Consider the following 22,884-nt stretch of genomic DNA (forward strand, 5'->3'; position numbering starts at 1 on the left):
AGTCCTTTGATCATCAAGTTGTTAATCACCATTTTCCACCTGTGTGGCCTATCATGTCAATAGTATCATTCAAAATAATTGGAAACATAGCAAGCAATGTCCTCACAGGATCCCCCCCCCCCCAATGACGTAAGAGTAGAAAGAGACACGACCATGTAAAATAGTCCCATTTCATGCTAGAAAATTTTTAAGAATGCACCAAATAATTTGTCTGATATCAAAGGAAACTTGGATCATATTACTTTGAACTCCAAAAGCGGGTGCCCTTTAGGTGGAAATCCCCCAACAATAGCCAGTATCACTTGCAGAAAACTGAAGGAGTCATTCCTTTCTGCAAGGTTTGGGGAGGGGGGTACCAAATTGCAACAATTCAATTAAGAAATCAAAGATCAATGACAATCAAATTTATCAAAGAGCACTGCATTGAAGACTTGGTGTACAAGATGCATACACACATTTCATGTAATTTAGTAGTCACTACTACTGAAATGTGTATGCATCTTGTAAACCAAGTCTTCAATGCATGTCCCATAGTGCTCTTTGATAATGTGATAACGTGTGCCCAGTGGGTCTCTCCAGCATGAAAATGTATGACAAGCATTGTGATGTGTGACCACTATGGCAGCTTTGGGGGGGGGGGGAGGGAAACAATAAATAATTGCAATTCACACGAGATAAACAAATTTTATATTTATTTTACAATCTACACTTGTTATGGACACACTATGAGAACAATGAAAATCTACGAGTCTTTGGCTGTTCTTTGCTGACAAGACTCGCATCTATATCTTTCAACGGCGGTAAGTGTTTCAAGTCTCCAAGAGCTGCAACAGCAGCTTTGCATTTCAACATCTTTGTCACAATACGATAGATATCTTCACTAGAAACTTTGCCTGGTAACGAAAATGAAAATATTGTGTAATTAAACAGCTATCTACACAAAATTACTAACACTGCTGCAGGGTGATTCTCATAGAACCAGCCCCATGAATTTGCCGATAATTCAGTAGTGAATGCTTGTAACAGGTTAACAGTGATATATATTTATTTGTGGGCTTTGTTCAGTGGAATCTAGAAATAATTTTTTGATGGTGAGTCCTAAGTAACATGTCAAAAGCCCTCAAAGAAAACAAGGATTTGTCCTTAGGTGTGTTCTGAAAGTGACTGCTATTGATAAAGACAAGTGTGTAAACAATGGCATATTGCAATGCATCAAGGAGAAAATAAAACATTGAGTGGTCACATATCTTTAAGAAAATGTTGCCCACTTTCAAAAACTGCTCTGATCACAATTAATGGTTCTCGTACATGCGGCACACAATCCAAGGTCAGTTATATATCAAATACATAATTATAAGTATGGCATCTTTTGAAATAAACCCTATTTTAAGGAAACAGTTCTACATGAATCTCACCCTGTACTTCCTTCAAATCATAAATCATAACAAGAAATTTTTAAAATCACAAAATACAGTTTTTAGGCACTGCAAAATGCAACTGACCTATCTGCTCAATGAAGTACTCTGGCTGCTTGCGCTCGCCAGTCGCTAGCACCTGCCTACCAATATCTTCAAAAACCACAGGCCTAGACTCCAAGTTCATGAGCAACATGGACTGCAACTGAGATTTCGCTCTGTTCAGTTCAATCTGATAACCAAAAACACAGAAATCAGCAAAAATACAACATGATTATACATGAAATGGCACCCCTCATAGATTCACTACAAAATTTTATTTAATAAAACTTGTGACCTTACCGCTGAAATATTACCAGCCATATTCCTGAACTCGTTTACAATAACAGCAACATTTTCTTTCAACTAAGAGAGAAACACATTTAACAGGTTTAATCATCTTTAATGAATTCTGTAATTAGATAGTTTTCATCAAGAATTACTCCACACATTCATATCTTACTTGCCAAGGGCTCACACGTATGCAAGTAAATACATAAATCTTTAATCTTTGCATAAAGAAATAGATACAGTCTATGCTCATTAAAACACCCTCCCCTCATCATTCCACAGAAGTTACCATATATATTGTTGTATATATATGTTGTAACTTCAAATATACATTACCATCTATATATGAAGTTACCATGTATAGTGCATAAGCCAAGTTTTTTTACAGGGCAGTTTTTTTAATTCAGCCTGAGTGTAATTTATTCAGCGATCATCGATATATTGACTGCATGTTATAAGTGACAATTCCATTATAACGATAGATAAAATAGGTCATGAATGTTTTCATATAACGACTATCCTATGTTTTCCTTTTGATGTAACGACCGCCCGACACAAGTCTATTTACACAATGTAGGGGGTGGGGACTCATTATATAATGAGCATCAACTGTAATAAATCGTAAGTACACACTTACATATGCAAAATTTAAGATCCAACAGTATCACATTGCACTTATTTAAAACAATCATCTTGAATGGATGCAAACATGAAAGTGCTGATTTCCAGTATGAAGACATGTAATTTCCTCTGTATATTCTACCCTTACCTGAAGAAAAGTGATTCATTCTGAATGGCATGTCTTTATGTCTTTGTAAAAAACCTTCCATACCCTTACTCTTTTATACAGATTCCAAGAACTCAAAAAATGAAGTCATTCACGCAACAATCCCACCCGGGCTTCAGACATCTCATTATGTCTCTTGCCATTACAAGAATGCAGTAGGTTTGCTATAATCTGGCAGTGCACTAGTCCAGCCGTCCAGTAATTCAACAATTTTAGGTGGGATATCTCTGAGTAAAGAAGAGGAAAACATGTTGCTCTGTAGGAGTTAAAAAAAACCCATTTGAATAATATAAACTAACTCCCAATAATCTGCCACACCCTGATCTAATATGTGCTAGATCAGCAACTCTGAATTCTACATTATCAAAGTCAAACACTCTTCAGGACAATGGGGGCAAAGCAGACTTCATATGTATTGGATTGAGTTATCTTTGCAGGTCATTATCTTGGGTAGAAAATGGTATGGGATTAATAGAAAAACATTTGAAGTTATCGTACTAGTTGTAATAATGTATGGTCGTTATAATCAGCATTGACTGTATACATAGCTCATCTCTAAAGGGCTGCTCAGTTACAAAAAATCACACAAATGAGAAAAACAAACATGTATCACTGGTTCCAATAAGCCTCATTATTTTCCCACACATTTCCAATACAGAGAAATAACCCCCCCCCCCATTAATCCAGCAGCATTTCTGGATTGAATCACAATCTAGTGGGCTAGCCAGATACAACTGAATAACATTCCCACCATCTGATATCAAACATATACACACGACTTCACAGCAAATTCTCGATGTCAAGCTTCGACGAATCTGAAGTTTTTATGTGGCTCTCAGAACTAAAGACAGCTCAAATTTTTCGTCAGCTGCTGCACATTCAACTAATAGATTTTACTGTGTATACTTGCTTCTAAACTATTTATGTTCCGGTCAACACACAATCTGTTTCACAATCTGTGGAAACATGACAACTTATGTACATTAAACATTAAAAACATAAAAATCAGCATTTAAAAAGTACTTTGGAAACTTTCCTAACTGCATTAAAGTCAGAGGAAACCACCAGAAAAAAAGGTTATTTTCTTTAAGGTATATCCGACTACATTGAAATTGTCATTTTGGAAGTAAAATTCATTTTTTTTTTATAATATTAAGTCCTATTTGTTGTGATTCCAAAACAGGCCTTTTTTGTTTATATAATGCTCAGAACTGAAGTTATATCCACTTTAGTGTTGCGTTTTTACATACAAATAATCCGTGAATAAAAACTTTAAACGTGTTTTATGAAGAATGATATTTTTGACATTTACTTGAGTTTGTGACATGATTTCTAAAGATCTATTTATTACATTATTACAAAATTATAATATGATATTTTTCTATACATTGTTGAGGTTATGAACCAAAACCTAAGGTCTATCACATATATTTGCCTAATTACAGTGTTTTATAGACGAAATTTAAAAAAAATCACACATACATTAACATATTTGGGTGTAACTTTTGAGCATATCATGCAATCCTTTAAATTTTGGTTCATAACCTGCAACATTATTAGCTAAATATACTGTGAAAATCACAAAACATTTCATAACCAAAATTTTTTGCAATCGTGTTTCAGATATCACGTGAATTTTGCCTAAAATTTGACATAAAAATGACTTTTTCATAGAAAATGTCATAGGTAGACCAAAATTTTACACGGTTTTCACCATTTTGATACACTTTCTATCAAAAAATGTTATTAAAGTTCACTCCAGTAATATTTTGAAGAAAAGTGACAAAAAAGGTAGTTGGATACCTTAAACTAGTATTAACTCCAAAACAAAAACACTGGTAAAGACCTGTAAACAACTGGTGAGGCTGAAAACGCATGAAAAGGCTATCATTTGATGTCTTCTCTGTGCAATGAAAACATTTGTGTCCCTATTGGTTCAGGAACTTAGCAGGGGACAAAACATCTTTTTCAAAAACTGACAAAGTTGTTCCGGTTGACAGTAATTTCAATAATTATAATTATTTAACAGACAAATTATCACTGGGAAGAAAGGTGTATTCGTGATTGGTGAAATGTCACAATGTTTTGAAAAAACTACAAAAAGAAATCAAATTTTTCACCTGTGCTGGTGGGGCACTGGCATGAATATAAAACAAGCCACTGTCAGCATAAGCCTGATTATATGCAGTAGCGCTGTACATCCAGTGATACCTGCAACGTGAAAATATTTCAGTCATACAGAAAACAATTTTCAATCTCAAAACAGTCACCTATTCATGATTCAAACCTTTCAGACAAATAGCTGAATACAAATTGTAGGAGTGAATTTCATACAGTCAAGCTGCAAAACATTTCTCTGATATGTAAAGAAGCTCATATGAAGAAGCTCTCCTACTCTTACCTATTCAAGACGTTTGTGTAGAGCCTCGTGTACATTCCCTTCCCTGGTCCTCCAGCAGAAAACGAACCTCCCCCACCCATCATAGCATTGAGTACGCAGAAAGGCACAAAATCCTCGTGCTGGTGTGATGTACTTTCAAGACCTAAAACAAAATGAGCTAATTCTGGCATCGGTGTAGGCCCAAGGCTAATGCTAGCCATGTCTTTTTCCATCTGCAATGAACAAAACAAACTAAAACAAAAAAAAACTACAGAACAACGAAACGAAGAGATACAACTGACATTTCACTCATCTATACATGCTATTAAAAATAGCAGGAATGCGAATTTTCATTGAAAACAGAACACAAATACTTAAATCATGACAAAAAAGTTGATATTTCCGAAATAACGGTTCCAATGTTAAGTAAATTAACATTGTAAAACAATGAATTGATTTGCAAGTCATATAATTCCTGAGATTGCATTTTGATACTGTATACAGGCGAGCACATGTGCTGTATATCAATCCTATGGCCTGCGGGCCAAATGTGGCTTGTTGGCATCACACACAAACCTAATTTTGTAAAAAATTAACTGGCACATTCAGATATCACTTGACCCGCCACGCAGTACCAGTGCTTAAACAGGCTGTGGGCTGTGGTACATTTACAGAGCACTTAAACAGGTTGTGGTACACTTACAAAGCACTTAAATTACCTGTGGCACATTTACAGAGCATTTGAGTGGCCCGTGACAGTTTTACATTGTTAAAGTGACCTACGACAAATTTACAGATCACGTAACTGGATCATGGCAAGGTATTTCTAATTCTAGTGCACTCAAGTGGCCTGCAGTACATGCCTGCAACACATTTTCAGATCACCTATGTGATAAGTGGACATTGACAGATCACTCACGCGACCTTGTGCACATTTACAAATCACTCAAGTGGCCTGTGACATACTTACAGATCACTTAAGTGATGTGTGGCACCGTTCCAGAGAAGTTAACCAGCCTGTGGTACAGTTCCACATCACTCAAGTTAACCATGGCGCAGTTCTAGATTCCTCAAGTGGCACACAGTTCATTCCTAGGTCACTAAAGTGGCTAGTTGCACAATTCCAGAGCACTTAATTGACTCACGACACATTTCAAAATCATTTGTGTGACCTGCAGCACATTTACAGATCACTCAAGTGGACTGCAACATGTTTTCAAATCAGTGAAGTGTGGCCCACACACTCCTAGAGGTTGAGTATCCTTGATGTACAGTATCAATCTTATGTTGAAAATTTATGTTTGTGCGATGTTTAGTTATTTAACAATATCGTTTTCTCATTTATTTTACTTTGAAAAAATTATTTTAACAGGTTCGTCTCTAAATTTTTTTTTCCACTTTGACTTCAGTAAAAAAAAATAGCACTAAGGTATCTGAAATCTGCACACCACGGTTCTGATTTTTCCTAGACGTATAATCCACCAGGGCTTGACAAATCAAAAAAAATATTTAGTTACCAGCAAAATTTCTTGGAAGCGAAGCATGATTTTTCCTCAAGGAATACAGTACTAAATAATGTTTTTATGAGTTTTCAGAAATCTAATGACCCGTTTTCATGTTGAAAAAAATGCAACAAAATAAGGAAATTCTGGGTGACACCCTTAGTAGGCAGAAACCTTTAGGCATCAAAACTTTTTCTAGTCGCCTTGGCACCAGGGATTTATCAAGCCCTGTAATCCACAGATTGTAGGCAAGAAATTATGGTCATTAAAATTTTAATCTATCGTGTATTGAGTGTAAGCACATACCTTCACCATTCCGCCAGTGAACTGAGAGATAGACTGATCAGCTTTCCACTCGGGATGGGACACTAATTCTGGTTCTGTTTCCCACACGGGTGGTTTTTCTACGAAATATCTGGGGAAAAAATTGAATAAAAAATATATACAATTGAATTAACACTGCTAATGCAACAGTTGCAAATTTGATTGAGCAGTATCAAGATTTATAAACTATTTTTTTTTTTTTTTTTTTTATTAACCATTCCTGTGAAGTTGAGAATGGTTATTATTGTCATTTTACCTCAAATATTTACTTATTTTGATGTTTCTATAAAATGGCTGAACCAAATGAGATGCATAAATTCAGTGTGTGTAATAAAAAATATCATAGTTTTTGCTTAGGACAGCGTTTCTCAACCTATGGTCCGCGATGATGGCACAGATGGACTTGATTCACTCGTTTCAACTGATATTAGTAATATTCAGATGGGTTCAAATAAAATGATATCTTAATACTTAGATTAACCTAATATCATTGAGGAGAATGCAAGAAATTGCTATACTAAATACGGGATATCACTAAATTTTGCCAAACACTGCCATTTATTGCGATAAATGCAATTTGCTAATTACTGCTAAAACTGCTGAAGAGAGTGGAAATAAAGGGCTGCTACAAATCACAGTCAACAAAAATGTATTTCACAAAAAAATATTCAAATGATCTGATGGCAGTAATTCATTGGAAAAAATACGGTAAACTGGGATCTTAAATAATAATCCATAAAATACTAGATTTGTATAACATACTATTATGAAAACCCTGTTTATTACAAAAAGTGGTCTGTCAAATTTTTACATTTTATTACTGGTCCTCGTTTTCTGAAAGGATGAGAAACACTGGCTTACAGGATAACAAAGAACATCATATGCATGTTAATATCTCACTCTAACACTACAAAAGACTCACCTATTTGTTGACTCCACCAGAGCATCATGATCAACACCAACTCCAGCTATCACCATTCTAGACGGCGTGAAATGGTGCTTAAGGTAACTGAATAAGATGCCCCTATCAATCAGCAAAGCATTTTCTGGCGGGCACAATTTGGGAAGACCTAAAGTGTTATTCCTGTAAGCGGCCTGAAATCAAATAAATCTCAATAAATAAAATAATTTTATAAAACCAAAAATACAGAATATGCATGTTGAATCTTTGAACTTGTGTGTAAGAATATCCTCGACTCGTGGAAAAAAATCTACATAAAAAAATAAAGTATACAACTCTTTTTGAAAGAGGACACAAATACAATTCACGATAAGTCAAACTGTGAGGAGTCAAATATATATTTGAGTTGAAGTTTTTCTAAGGTCGCAGAACTTTCAATATAATTTCAGTATTAAAATGTTTCCTTTACTCAAAGTTTTTCCCCTGTTTAAGTCCAAGTTTTCGGGTATAAGATTAATTTTAAAAAATATCATTCAACGTCCCAGTGAAGAATTGAAGATACAGCGTACATAAATCAAAAAATTTCTTTCTTCTTCATCTCCAGGTGTTTAGATAAACACTGACCAATGACAATAAAGTTGGTTACCTGTGTTCACATCAAAATAGTCAGTCATTTCACTTATGCTCAGTTGTGAGCAAATGTAGAGTTCAAACATCAGTTACAAATCTTGATTGTACATAGAATTTTTCATGAATTAGAAGTTCAATTAGAAGTTTTAAATTTGAAAAGAAAAAAAGGACAAGTTATCGATGAAATGGAAAGTTATCCAACTCTTGAAAAAATATATATTTGAATACCACTATCAACAACTTTGAAAAAGAAGACATTATTCATGTACGAATTTTTTCAAATGGGAATGAAAAAAAAAATGTGAGACAATATAAAATTACTGAATACTTTCAATGGAAAATAATTTTTCGCCGATGTTATTCATATTCCTCATTTATGAAAGTATTGTGTATACGTTAGTACTCATTATTTGTGTACCTAGAGATGCAAGGTGAGAACATTCTCTGAGAACCTGAAGATGGGTGAATGATCAAGAATATTCACATTTTCCATTTACATAATTAGAAAAATTCTAATTTTGTTTAGATAAGTTTTCATTGCCGGAAACATTTAAAACAAAACAATTTTTGGCATAATCACCTCATAACGACTGCTTTTAGATTGAGAATATTCTTGGTCATAGCGAGAGGTTTCAAGAGTGTTTGTTTTTGAAAAACCTTTAAAGATTAGAAAATTTCTTTTTAAAATCAGATAAATTTTCAGAAATAATCGCAAAGTAAAAAATTAAACCAAAGTTGATTGACAAAAAAAGCCATTCATAAAATCACTTTCATTCTAAGAAGGTACAGAACTATTATTCTCTTCAATGAACGTACACTAAAATTTTGTATCGCTAACATTTCTCACAGTTCTATTCCCCCAAAGATTATTCTTGAGAATTCTACATCTCTATGTGTACCTTTCCTTCAATACTGTAATTAAATATGATTGCATTAGAATAATTCATTGATGGCACCATTTTGTTATCTCCAATAATATTTCACATTTCTCACAAATACAATATTTGTAAATAGCTGTAATTTTAACAAACCGTTCCCTCCCTAACTCCGAATTGTAATTTTTGACGAATCAAACTAACAATTCATTAGTTTTTCATCAGTCCTGCATATCTGACTAATTAAGGACTGTATCGCACATATCTCAGCTAATTCAAAGCTACATTCAATAGGCATAACATATATAATATACTCTTTGCTCCAGAGGCAGATATGTGTACCTTCATTTTTGAAATTTTTTTAATGGTTTCAAATAGTTTTAATGATTCCTTTTTTTTTTTTCAAGTCAAGATTTGAGGTATGTGTGTAAGGGTATCTAACTCAAATGGTCCTAGTAAAGATATCAAGCGCTCGAGTGGTGCCATGGTAAGATGCTCGTCTTCCACTATGAAGTTTACCGTCAAGGTCCCTGAGTTTGATTCTGGGAAAGAACATTAGAAGTATTTTTTTAACTACTGAGCCTGGAAAAACAAATAAATTGATGGTGTTTTCATTTCCCACCAAACTCCACTAGTTGGAAATTACTGTATGGCGATATATGACTAGAGTTGATGTGCTGTAAATCAGTGAAGATATCGACTCAATTTTTCTTTTCCTTTTTAAAGGGCATTTTGACATACACTAAACACAAATCAATCAAAAAAATTTTTTTTTTGACAGTCAGTTTTGGTTAGGTCAAAAGGCAGTAACATTGAGTAATAGAGCAAGATCAATACATACAGAATGAATCATTTCCATTAGTACATGTTCCTGATCAGGCCGCATTTCAATGTCTTCCAATTCGAATTGCACAACTTGTCTTGCATCTTCTATCTTCAAATAGAATAAAAACAATAAATTCATCAAGTGATTAATCCATCATTTAGAAATTCAAAAATATTGAATGATTTCAAATTGTAAGCACTAATTTGTTTATCTTCACGTTTGATGACATGGGTGAAGAAATCTGCCTACGATCTTCATACATGGTGTATGAACACATATTTCGGCATGTATCGATTCGTTAGAAATCATGCAGAGGAATGTGTACAAAGCGTGTGTAAAGTAATGATAGACACAATGTATTCTCGAATTATAAAAGTTGGAATATTTCTTCAATAAATTTTTTCTCATATAAAAAAGTGACATGGAAAATGACAGCTAGAATTCCTTTGGTGGTTTTTGTTGAATAGTTTACTTTATTTACAAGTTCAAATATTTTTGTGCACTAAAAAAAAAGAACAAAAAACTTCAAATGTTCATCTCAGACAAAAAAAAACTTACATGATAGGTAATTTGGTATACGAGAGATACAATTATATGAAAGCCTAGGTTTACACTTTAGTGCAGCGTTTCCCAACCTTTCTGAACCCAAGGACCAGTGGAATGTCTCTCTCTGAAACAATTCCACAGACCAAGTATGTCCCATAATATGGGACATTCTGGTATTTTTGATTGTTCTGATTTTTTAATTCATTTTTTCCCATTTTTTTTCTCATGATGCTTATTTGAATTTGTAGTACGTATTAACTAAAAACTGTGAACAGAGATAATCATAACTTATTTATTATAGTACGAAAATTATTGCTATCTGTGATATGAATATCCATCTCACATATTTGTCAGGCTATGAAATTTCAACATTTTTTTCAAGCACTACTTTTCAATTCGCCACATTTTCAGTAGAGTCCTTAATTTCCTCCTTACATTTCAGCAATTTCAACAATTGGTGATTTTGCCAACTTATGGCATTGTTTCTAGTGACAATTGCAGATACTCATAGTTTAACATATTTAATACAACAGTTTCTCATATTTTTTCTCAAAAAGATATGGTCATTGGTCATTGATAATTTTTGTCGCACCACGGTCATTTTCTGCCCACAAGGACTAATTAGACCGGGACCTACAATTTATTGCCGATTCCGAACGGCAGGCTTGTTTTTTGTACTCATCGAGAAGTTGGTGCGCTAACCCCTCGATGGGGGACTCCTTGCAGCAGCAATTTTTCTGGGGTCATGTCACCGTTTCTGTTGTACTTTTGTGTCAGGAAAGTTTTCTGACAAGGACAAACCGGGTATCAAACTCCCGACACCTCTAAGCATCCTCTGGTACTTTAGGCGAGTGCCTTATCGACCTGGGCTACTGCGCCCCTAAGATATGGTCACCAAGTCATTTGAATGGGTGTATTTCTTTCACGAAATACATTTTGGTTTAATGTGATTTATAATAAGCTCATCCTTCAGTAATTTTAGCAGTAATTTGTTGTAAATTGCATTTTTTTTTTTACACAATCAATGATATCTGGTATTTAGGATGGCAATTTCCTTGATGCAGTATGATAAACCCAAGTACAAGTATGAATACACAACTTTTAATTCAATGCGTATGGATATTTATAATTTCAATAACAATCGAATAATTTTTTAATTCAGAATTAAATTATCAAGTCTGCCTACAGACCACTTATACCATCATCGTGGACCATAGGTTGAGAAATGCTGTTTTAATGGTAAAAACATATTAAAGCATCAATTTTGCCAAAAAAAAAATTTTGAATATATTCTTACAAGATCTGAAGGTTTATATATTACACAAGGCTACACACATTTAAAACAGGGTTCCTACAACTTTTGACTGAAAGATTTCCCTTACTATTGGACAACATTTTCAACTAGTCAATCAAACGAAGTTATTAATAAAACCTATTGCCAATGAAATACTAAGAACCCTGTGAAACAAATGCAAAATCAAATATTTATGGAGAGAACAGCTTGCAAATGAGATAGATTTTGCTAATTCCAAAAAAAACATTGATCTGCTTCATGGCTAATGATAGTTCAATAAGTAAAACAACTGCTTTGGAGAATCATTTTGCTGACTGTGAATTTTAAAAAAATAGTAAAAGTTGATGGGATCAACTACAACGAAATATCTGGCCTAATTAGTGAAAAAAAACAAATACAGTAAAACTCTGGTTAATCATCACCATCCAGACCAGGGCTGTGACGGATAGACGGATAATAGAAATCTCTTAATACATACATGAACAGTAGCGTGATTTCACTTTGGGCTTGAGATAAAAATAAAATCCTTTAAAAAAGTGAATACATATTGTACTTAATTTTGCAAAACAATCAATATAGACTATAATATAAGGTCAGCCCAGGCAGTGGTGACATTGGCAATAGCGTCCTTTATGTTGTATCTCTTTCAAAATTCTTTGGCATCAGATGAAAGCAAGCCTTTGATATAGCCTTCTATAACATCACTTCATATTTTCAATTATGCCCTGTGGTCTGTAGGATAAGTCCTAGATAAGTGGAGTTGTATTCGCTGGGAAAAAGAAACATGTTATTTTGCCATCATTACTTCTGAGTTCACAAGAGGGTTGTGTTGGGACATTGTCCATCAACAGCAGTGCTTCCTTGCTTCCTTTCCCTTCCTTCCCTTTTCGGCCAAATGAGCTCTAACTTGAAGCAAAAAAAAATGTTGTGGAACCATTCAAGAGAAAATGTTTTGTAGCTCTTTCTTGGGCATAATAGTTCACAGGCAATATATTCATATTAAAATTTTTGAAAGTACATGATTTTTTGGATTTACCAATTACAAGCAGGGGTAATCTTGGATTTCCGGTGGTATTTGCACAGACTGTAGCAGTGATCCAATCTTTTTGGACCTTAAAACGTGGGATTGTTTTTCCGTATTTTTTTTAAATTATTTTTTAGACGATGATGGGTAACAGAAACTGGCAGTTAAACGAGTGACGGTTAATCGAAGTTTTACTGTATAGTGAAATTAATTATTGCATGTATCTCACATCAGCCTGATTTCTAAATTTATAAAATAAAGTGTGAATGTTTGATTTTTATTGAATTGCTACAACACTCAAAAATCTGAGATATCCTGATTATTAAAACTTTTTTATGAAAGAAAGTAAACAAGAGTGAGAATGAACACTCTCTTGAAGAAATATTCCAGTGAGTCAGGGAAATTTCTGAACAATGACTTTCTTGTCAGATCCCTGACCACAATTTTTTCCCTAACTCTCCAGATTGTAGGAACAGTTTAGAAAGAAAGAAATTTTGGATTAATACTTCTTCTGGAGATAACTTTGGTCTCAGCAAGGCTTCCGCAAGCAGCTTGATCACAGGATCAATTTTCCTTGCATCAGCTGATGCTGCATATATCAGGGTGTCTCTGTTCCCCTGGCAATCACATATACCACCATTGTTTTCCAAATCACGGAGAATGGCGTTCCTGTCGACATACTCCACCGTTGACTGAAAATATGAACAAAAGAATTATGATCAGTTATGTGAATACATCATGAACAAGAATAAATCTTGACACACACAAAATGCATGAATTAAAGTCTCTAAGGCTCAAACTTTTAAGAATTTGAGTAGAGATTTCAGATGTTCCTTCGATATGTCACTCTACATTAATTACCACCATAGCCTATAATTTGCTGATAGTGAGGACTCTGCTTTGCATTTTTATTTATTTTGCAGTTCAAAATGTATTTAGATATTTAAAAAAACTGGATCTACGTTTATCATTGTTCTACTACAGTCAAACACCTATTTAACAATTCTCAAGGGACTAGAGAAACACATAATTACAGATAGAATATATTAACCCTTTAAGCAACATTGACGAGATATCTAATCTTCACAAAAGCCTCTTCTTTTAGCACTGACAAGCCCAGGTATTTTGTAAAGTTGATTTTTACAATTGAAAAATTTTCCCTATACCCCCTTACTTTGCACCTGCTGAAAATCGGAAGAAAGACTACTTCATTAACGATATGGAATTCTGAGGGAGGGAGGATGGGTTAGTGATTTTTAATTGTCCTTTTAATTGCTGCTTAAAGGGTTAACAATAGAGGTGCGAGGTGAGAATATTCTCCGGAGAATATTCTGAGATTCTCCTGGATTGTAAAAATTGGAGAATAGAGAATATTCATTTTTCTTTTAAATAATTTAAATTTTTTTACTAATTTTGTTTATATTGTGAAATATAAATCAGTTTTAATTGCCTGAAACATTAACAAAACAATTTTTGGTATAATCACCCCCAATGACAACTTTTAGTTTGAGAATATTCTCACTCCAGGTCATGATGAGAGGTTTTAAAAGTTTGGTTACGAGATTTTAGAAACCCTTTAGATTAAAACCTTAAAAAATTATTTTAAAATCAGATAAATTTTCAGAAATAACTTCACAACAAAACAAATTAAATCAAAGTTGATTGATAAAGGAAGCTATTCTTATATAATCACTTTCATTCTAAGAAGATACAGAACTGTTGTTTTCTTCAATGCACATACACTTACATATAAAATTATGTATCACTCACATTTCTTTAAAAGTTGTGCAATTCAGCCCTGTTGGTATAATTTTCTAGCTTTCAAACTTTAATATTGTGGTCTACAAACATTAATATTCCCCTCTTCTTGAGAATATTCTCTCAAAGGACTACTATTATAAATTACTAGAGAATATTCTTATCAAAAATAAATAGTTATTCTCAAGTTATTTATCAAGATTATTTATTATAATACATGTTATTACATATGTTCTTGATAATACTCTCTGGAAAAAGTTCTGTAACTGAAGAATATTCTCATCGAGGAGAATATTCAAGAATATTCTCTGGAAGGACTATTATTAATAACTTCAGAATTCTTATTATTTTCTATAAGAATATTCCCCAGTAATTTATGAAAGTGGTCCTTCCCGAGAATATTCTCAAGGATATTATATGTAACTATATAATAAATAACAGGAGAATATTCTCATCAAGAACTTATAAGAATATTCTCAAGTTATTTATTATAGTAGTTCTACCAGAAATATTCTTGAATATTCTCCTTGATGAGAATATTCTCCGAAAGATTATTCTCGAGAATTTTACATCTCTAGTTAACACAATGTGAAGAGAGAGAGAGATAGGGGAATTTAGTGTTAACACATTAAGCAACTGGGTGATGAAAATCATAATATGCATTGCATGTCAGGACTGGACAAAACCCAGGAACCAGGTCACTGTGGCGAATAAAATTTTCTTTCCATAGTTACTAAATTGCAGGCTGACAGCAGCACATCCGTGCCATGAAAAGGAGCAAAAGAAGTATTACTTTGCACTTTATACTTTGGATAAAAATTTTTTTGGCACCTATAAAGTTTTTCCTAGTGCCTAGATTTTTTGGTGATTTGTCCAGCCTTGATGTATATATAAGACATACAAAATTTTAATGCTAATATTATGAAATATCTTGCAATGCTTTCAAAGACCCTAGCAATCAAACTAAACATCTTGTTACTCACACCAAATGCAAGTTTTTCCAAGAAGTGTGAAATCCCACTCGGGTATTCAACTTCATACCTTGATCCCGAATCGATTGCAACTGAAATGAAAATATTTTTTGTTAAGAAAAAAAAGTTGAGAGTCAATTGAATACAAAATGCCAAAAACATGTGTTTTGCCAATCAACAAACCAAACAAGAGGACCACAAAATTGCTATTTCCACTATGTTTCTTGAGCATTTTGCCTTGTATTAAAAAAAATTGTGCAGCAGCATTCATATATTCAAATAGACTAAGGATTGATGAACAAATCTTCTCGAAGATCATTTTGGGATGGGATGCAGCAGGGTATTTTTGGAATAAAATTTGGCTGTGATGCGCAACCCCAGTGTGTCCCGACAATTTAGGGCGCAGACTAAGATAGTAGACTAGGAGTTTGTAGTTGGTTCTGAATTACTATATACCAGGGTTGCACAAATCACAAAAAAATCTAGATGCCAGAAGAATTTTTTAGGTGCCAAAAAAAAGGTCGAAAATAAAGATTCTTTTGATTTTTTCAAGGCATAGTGATCCTCCAAGGATGATGCCACTCTTTGCTATCCATTTTCAACAGCTGGTTGATGTGGAGATGAATTCAGGAAAGACCGAAAATTCAACTGCCCTTGTGGGAAATCAAACCAATGTCCTCTCACTTGCCAAGTAAGCACCCTAAAACACTATAGATTACAAAGGAAACAAATACGGATCTTTCCTTAGCATTCATGTGCGTTGAAAACCTTCATATGGATTAGCGGAGAGTGACACTAACCTTGGATAAGTCGCCATCTAGTGGCAATGTCGGTAATTTGAGCTTTGGCCTGAGTTAGGTCCGAAGCAACATTGAGTAATAGTGCAAGATCACTATGTTAGTGTCCATGTATCCATCACTATGTTAACACAAGTCCATGTACAGTCCAATTCAGTGCACACGTGCTTCAAGGAAAGATTGACAGATCATTGCCATAGTAGTCTAGTGCACTCACCCAGCATGTGGCAGGCATGGGTTCGATTTCCTACAGCAGCAGTTGAATTTTCTTTCTTCAATTCATCTCTTCATCAACCAGCTGTTGAAAACGCTCCTATAGTGACCCTCTTTAATGTTAGCAAATATGCTGCTATAAATTTCAAATATTTTGTGTGGCAATTTTGTAACTACACTAAGAAAATTTTAGGTGCTAGTACCAATTTTAAAGTCACCATGACGACCTGGCATTTGTCCAGCCCTGCTATGTACAAAGACAACACCCAGAATGAGATCAAAACTAATAAAGCTATAATAGCACTGTATCTACCACATACTCAAAGGAAAATTCCGCCAAGTTTTCTTGACTTATTTTGGCATCATTGGCAACTTAACACTTGCCGTTTAGCAACAAGAAAAAAATCAGATGGAAAACCTGGATCATAAACTAACATTTTTTTATTTGAAGCTATAGCTATTTTGCTTGAAAAATTAAACGTTTCATTGAGATTTGGTGCAATGATGATCGACAATGGAAATGCTGATTGTGTTTGCTGCTCCCTGTGATGACTGTTTTTAAAGCCAAAATTGACTCATATTTACACTTCGAAATTGGAAAATCATCTTCAGTCAAACCGCTACAGCACAATTGCAGGTATCTATCAGGCAGCTAAGATTCGGTACCTGGAGTCACACCAAATTTGGCAATTTTAAATTTTGGCACAATTTTTGCCTCTTGTCGACCTACATTTTTTTGTTTACCCAACATCTTCAACAATGTGAAAATCATGATGGCCAACAAAAGAGAAATCGGGTAAATCTTTTTTTGGCAAGCTAGAACATCCCACTCATCAGACATTCCGCAACTACCAATCTGAACAAAGCAGCCCTTGACAAGCTACGATCATTGATTAACGGTGCATGGGAAATTCACTGACCAGCAATTCACAGACAACAGTTTGGCACAAGTCAGTGAGCCAGTAAGTCAGTGTGGAATTACTGAGCCAGTAAATGATACAGTAGTTAGTGAGTGAGTGGGCAAGTGTCATAGTGAGCAACACAGTGGTGGACTAAATGAGCTGCTAGTGCATAGTTTCCCAAACTTTTCATTCCATTGCCCCCTTCTTCAGAAATTTTTTCCTCTCCCCCCCCCCCACTTAAGTGAACCCATAGGGTCCCATGTTAAATCTGTAGCTTCTATGGCCCTCCGGACCATTCCACCGGGGGGGGGGGGGGTGATATTGTCTACTTTGGGAAACACTGAGCTAGTGAGTGACTTAACTTAGTGAGTGCATGAATTGGTGATTGAGTATGTGATGGAGTGAGTGATCTAGTGAGTTAATGATAAAAGTGGTGACTTGGGGAGTAAAAGAGTGAGCGACCAGGTGATTGAGTTTGTAACAGAGTGAGCAACTTAGTGAGCTGATGATAGAATGAGCAACCAAGTTATTGATTGAGTGACCTTGTGAGCAAATGACCCAGTAAGTGAGTGAATGATAGAGAATGATAGCTACCTAGTGACTGAGTGAGTAACCTGATGAGTGAGTGAGCTTGTTCATTCACTTATGTTGAACTATTGTCAGTGAACTGTTGGTCTGTGAGTTTTTCTATCAGTGAATTACATGACAGTGAATTTTCCGGAGCTTAAAAGATGCCGATGAATTTTCCAGACACAGTCTTAATGGCTAGAAACCATTCTTCTATTTCAATATACAATAATATAACTTAGACACATCTTAGTGATGCCAACCACTAACATCGAAGAAATGTTGAGAAAATAGTTTCTCGCTGACAATGCCATTCACATGAAAGATTCAATAATTCTTGTTTTTAAAAAAAAGGTTGTAGAGAATTCTCTTACCTCCGACTGTACAGTATTGCCCAAATTTATTCTGAGAAGCAACTTTCAGACCATTTGATAATGTTGTGACTCGAGTTTCATGAGTTTGATTGGAGACTGAGGCGTAGACTGGCTCGAGGACACCGGGCACATTTTCACAGAGCGGTATGTGCCAAGCGCTGTTCTTCGTCTTGCTAACATCATGGTGACATTTCCTGATTTCATCTCGAGGTTGCTTTAAGAGGTTTCTTGAAGTCGACCTTATGTAGAGAAGAAAAACAAAAAAAATCAGTCATTAAGATATCTACGAAATGAAAAGTTTTGTACGAAAAATATTAAAGTCTGCAAAGACTTCTTCCACATCGTGCAGCTGGGATCTTAAGCGTTTTAATTTATATTGCGGAAAAAAAAAAATCCAAGCAAATTCATAACCTTGTGGGCTACACAAATTTAGCCGCCCTCCTATTCTTTTTCTGATTTTCTTGGCCACTCATAAGTCAAATTTACCACCCTAGGCCCGCTAAGGAACCCATCACCTTGCAAATACAGCTCTGTCACTTTGTCATTCACAAGCTTGCATCCTTTTTTGGGCTATCTTTTGGTCGTTTGTTGAGTCATCTCTAGGTCACACATTGAGTCACTCCTATGCTTACTGTCAAGGTCAGTCTTTAGGACTCTCATTTGTCTCTTCCACATTTTCTCGTTCTGGTCTTTCTCTTAAGGTCACACTTTTGGGTCACTGCTGTGCTTACAGTCAAGGTCACTCTTTTGGACACTCATTGACCTGGTCACTTGCTCTTGAGGTCACTCCTGTGCTTACACACTGTTAAGGTTGCTCTTTTGGTCGTTCATTGATCTTGTCTCTCGCTCTCAAGGTCACACTTTGGATCACTCCTATGCTTACTGTCAAGGTCACTCTTTTGGTCATTCATTGGCCTGGCCCCTTGCTGTCGAGGTCAAACACTTCGGGTCATTCCTATACCTGCACTCACTATGTCACTCTTATGGTGTTGTTCACCACGTTGTTCCAATGTTCTCCAAGTCCCCTCTATTGATTGCTCAATGACTTAGGTCACTGTTTTTCAACCTTTCAAAAAACAAGGGCCAGTAAAATGTCAAACAATTGGATAGGTCCACTTGTGCCCTGTATTACAGGACATTCCTGTGATTTTCGTTGCTCAGATTTTTTTGAAACGTGTATTTTTTTTTCAAATACTTATTTACATTTTAGGCCTAATAATTACTAAAATCGCAACACAGTGTTTTCATAATATAAGTATATATAATAATCATGACAAAAATTATAAATCTTCATCTGAAGTTTTTTTTTGAGAAATTTGTCAGCAAATTTTAATTAAGATCACTGATTGTGCTTGCGTTTGGCAATGTCCCATATTTCACGGATTACTATTTAAGATACCACAGTTTACTGAACTTTATTTTTCTCAAAGATAGCGGCCCCTTTATTTCTCACACCCTTCAGCAATTTCAGCAGTAATTAACAAATTGTATTTAAAGCAATAAATTGCAATTTCTGACAAAAAAATTAACGATATTCTATATTTAAGATCCTAATTTCCAGCATTCTCCTCGATGATGCAATCGTGAACCTAAGTATGAAACTATAATTTTATTTGAACCCATACAGATATTATCAATATCAGTTACAGCGGGTGAATAATTCTATCAAGTGGCTGGGAGCAGAGAACAATGTCAGCCGAGAACAATGGCATGGAAGAACAGATAAAAAGACATTTCCAGTAATGAGCTCGAGGCGGTCACCAATGGATAACGCCTTCATTTCCAACCCAACTCATTAACGTTAATGAATCGCAGTCTACCAATGTAGCAGGTGTGGTGATGTAGTAGCCCTTATGGAAAAGGGGCAGTGCCGAGTTTCATTGTATATTCATCGATTAACAGAAGAGCTGTCCTATCCCCCTGTAAATTCTAATGGAGGGGGGGGGTGCTCAAACAATTTCAGCCCCTATAGGTTAAGGAGCCTGTGCACTCAATTTCAAAGGCCCAGTCAAATATAGACCTTCAATAGGTGAGCACTGAAGTCACTGGCGCGCCAGTACTGCACGTAAAATACTCGGAATTCCGGTAAAGGGCGCAAAAGAGAATAATGAGGCGATGGATATCGTTGGATTAAATTTTTTCACATAAACTTTAACATGCGAAACCGTGATTTAAAAAAAAACAATCCAGTAGTTGATTGCATCAAGTTTTGCCACGTGCTTATCCAATTAATGTTTGTAATTCGAGTATGCAAAGTTGTATACAAGCTTTGAAAATCTAAAGTTATTTGCATACACGAAATGAACTCACCGCTGAAATGCTTGGCATAAACTTCTATTAGCCCACAATTTACTTGCGGCCATAATGCTTATGCTTGATTACTTCTACTTTCAGATTGGAAATACACATGTGTCCGGTGGTCTTTTCGCCTTTGAACGGGACGCCTAGCGGGAAAGAGTGAAAAACTTTTCAAAGGTGATCAACAGAGACGAAAATTGGAAGCAAATAAAAAAATTCAAAAAGTTTTTAGAGAAGAAATCAACCTCTTCACGATCACGGATGTAATATCACATCCAAACACCAGTAGAATAAATACAAACAAGTTGTCTGTATTTCTTTCCCCTCCCCCTCTCTATTTACCATCGCGAAGCTTTATAGTAACCTTATTATATGCGGACGTTGTTTCTTCTTCCCCTCCTTTCTTTGTCATATATTTTTCTACTATATGCATGTAAGAGCGAGAGGAAACACATAGGATGGGGGGGGGGGGAACTCTTAAAAATGCTCTTATATATCTTATCTATTATAATTTTTCCTTTTATATATTTTTTGTTTCACCCTTCTTCCTTTTTCTAACATGTGGTTAGGTTAGGACAAGATTACCAGATTTATCGCTGATTCGTTAAATAGAAATAATCAATTGTCGTGCCAAAACCTTGTTGTTGAAGTGGTTAAATGAAAATAGAACAAAGAGAAGAACCCAAATATTAAAAAAAGCTCAGAGAGAGAGACAGAAATTTGGAAATAGACAAGTGGGTAGCAGAAATTCAAAAGAAAGCCAAAAGATGACAGCAGAAGTTTGAGAAATGCGAACGATTCTAAAAAAGCAAAGAAATCATCAGAAGAGACTAAAAAAGCGAGAGACTTTTTTTAAAAAGCAAAAAAAGGTAAAACCAGACGAAAAAGTTCATAAACAAAGAGCAAGAAATTAAAAAATCAGAAAAAATTCCAAAATATTAACAAAAAAGTAAAAAAGTACAAAAAAAATTAGAAGAAAAGGAAAAACGACAAAAAATTTAGAGCAGCTAAAACATTTGGAAAAGAGTAAAAAAAAAGGGCAAAAAATTTGGAAAAGAGCAAAAAATTAAAGAAAGAAAATTAAATTTTTAAAACATACGTGCATTGGAACAACTGCAAATATTTTCCACTTACAGTAGCACCCTTCCCCTCGTACTCGCGGATTTTTTTTATTGGATTTTTTTGGCTACATTCAGCAATCGTCATTCATGTGTTTAGTTCTCAAAATTTGTGTTGTGGTGTTTAGGATGGGTCATTTGTTTTAAGCTACTGATAATGCTTCGAAAAGACAAAAAAAAAGTGAAAACTTTACAAGAAAAATTGGATATATTGACGAAAGTAAATCAATTGCTGTTGTGGCCCACTATTACGTAATCAACAAATCTACGATTAGACATATCAAGAAAAAAGGAACTTGAAATTCAATCAGCCGTGGCTGTAGCTGCACCTGTGGCAACGAAAACTCTGCATCGCCTACGGGATCCATATGTGTTTCTGGTATAGAAAATTCTGTTTATTGTGGGTACGAGGCTGCTACAAAAAAAAGGTATTGCAATTGATTGTAATATTACAACGGGAAAGGCGAAAAAATTTTACTCTTCTATACAGGAAATGGCTAGTGAAACGTCTATTTCAGTCGTTCTCAACCGGGGGCCATATGGCCCCGTAGTGGTACTGGGATACTTCAAGGGGGCCACGGAAGAAAATGGAGAAAGGGGGCCATAACAGGTAGTTTTGAGGGCTGAGGAGAAAAATTAATGTGTGAAGAAATAAAGATTTTATATTAGTGACTATACATTACAGAATCGTCTGTAATGTAGTGACTATACATTACGAGTACAAGGCCGTCTTAGGGAATGGATCCACCCGGGCCTCACCGCCTACATTTTGAAGCAGGTTCGTTAGGATGGGGTTTTTCGCAGGCATCCGGCTGTATTTTTCACAGACCCCCTCAACTATATTAATATAGTGTGAAAAACAAAAAAATGATGAAAACCATATCAGGCCGCCCCGCGCTGCAGCTCTGTCAGTCCCATTCTTGTGAGGGGTCATGCCCGAAGCCGAGGGTCTTATGTCCATAAGTGAACCCACCTTATGATATTTTGTATAGTTTTGTATTGTTCATTTGATATTTTGTATTGTTTTGTAAATTTTGAAAATAAGTAGGAAA

The 22,884-nt window shown here is 35.1% G+C and overlaps 1 protein-coding gene across 1 annotated transcript; it reads right to left on the reverse strand.

Moving 5' to 3' along the window:
* Positions 1-675: 675 nt before the first annotated feature.
* On the reverse strand, positions 676-20,810 carry LOC149084123 (mitochondrial-processing peptidase subunit alpha). The gene is made up of 12 exons (XM_089234465.1): positions 20,727-20,810; positions 18,417-18,655; positions 15,576-15,655; positions 13,341-13,526; positions 9,986-10,078; positions 7,661-7,833; positions 6,721-6,829; positions 4,934-5,145; positions 4,653-4,743; positions 1,758-1,820; positions 1,503-1,647; positions 676-893 (listed from the first exon to the last, which is right to left on the reverse strand). Exons 1-12 carry the CDS (start codon positions 20,777-20,779, stop codon positions 724-726), a joined length of 1,614 nt encoding a protein of 537 aa, XP_089090591.1. The 5' UTR covers positions 20,780-20,810; the 3' UTR covers positions 676-723.
* Positions 20,811-22,884: the final 2,074 nt, after the last annotated feature.

Source organism: Pholcus phalangioides, unplaced genomic scaffold (assembly GCF_987345545.1).
Source record: "Pholcus phalangioides strain wild (caught in Gottingen) unplaced genomic scaffold, Ppha-v1.0 ptg000008l_1, whole genome shotgun sequence".
Classification (NCBI taxonomy): Eukaryota; Metazoa; Arthropoda; class Arachnida; order Araneae; family Pholcidae; genus Pholcus; species Pholcus phalangioides.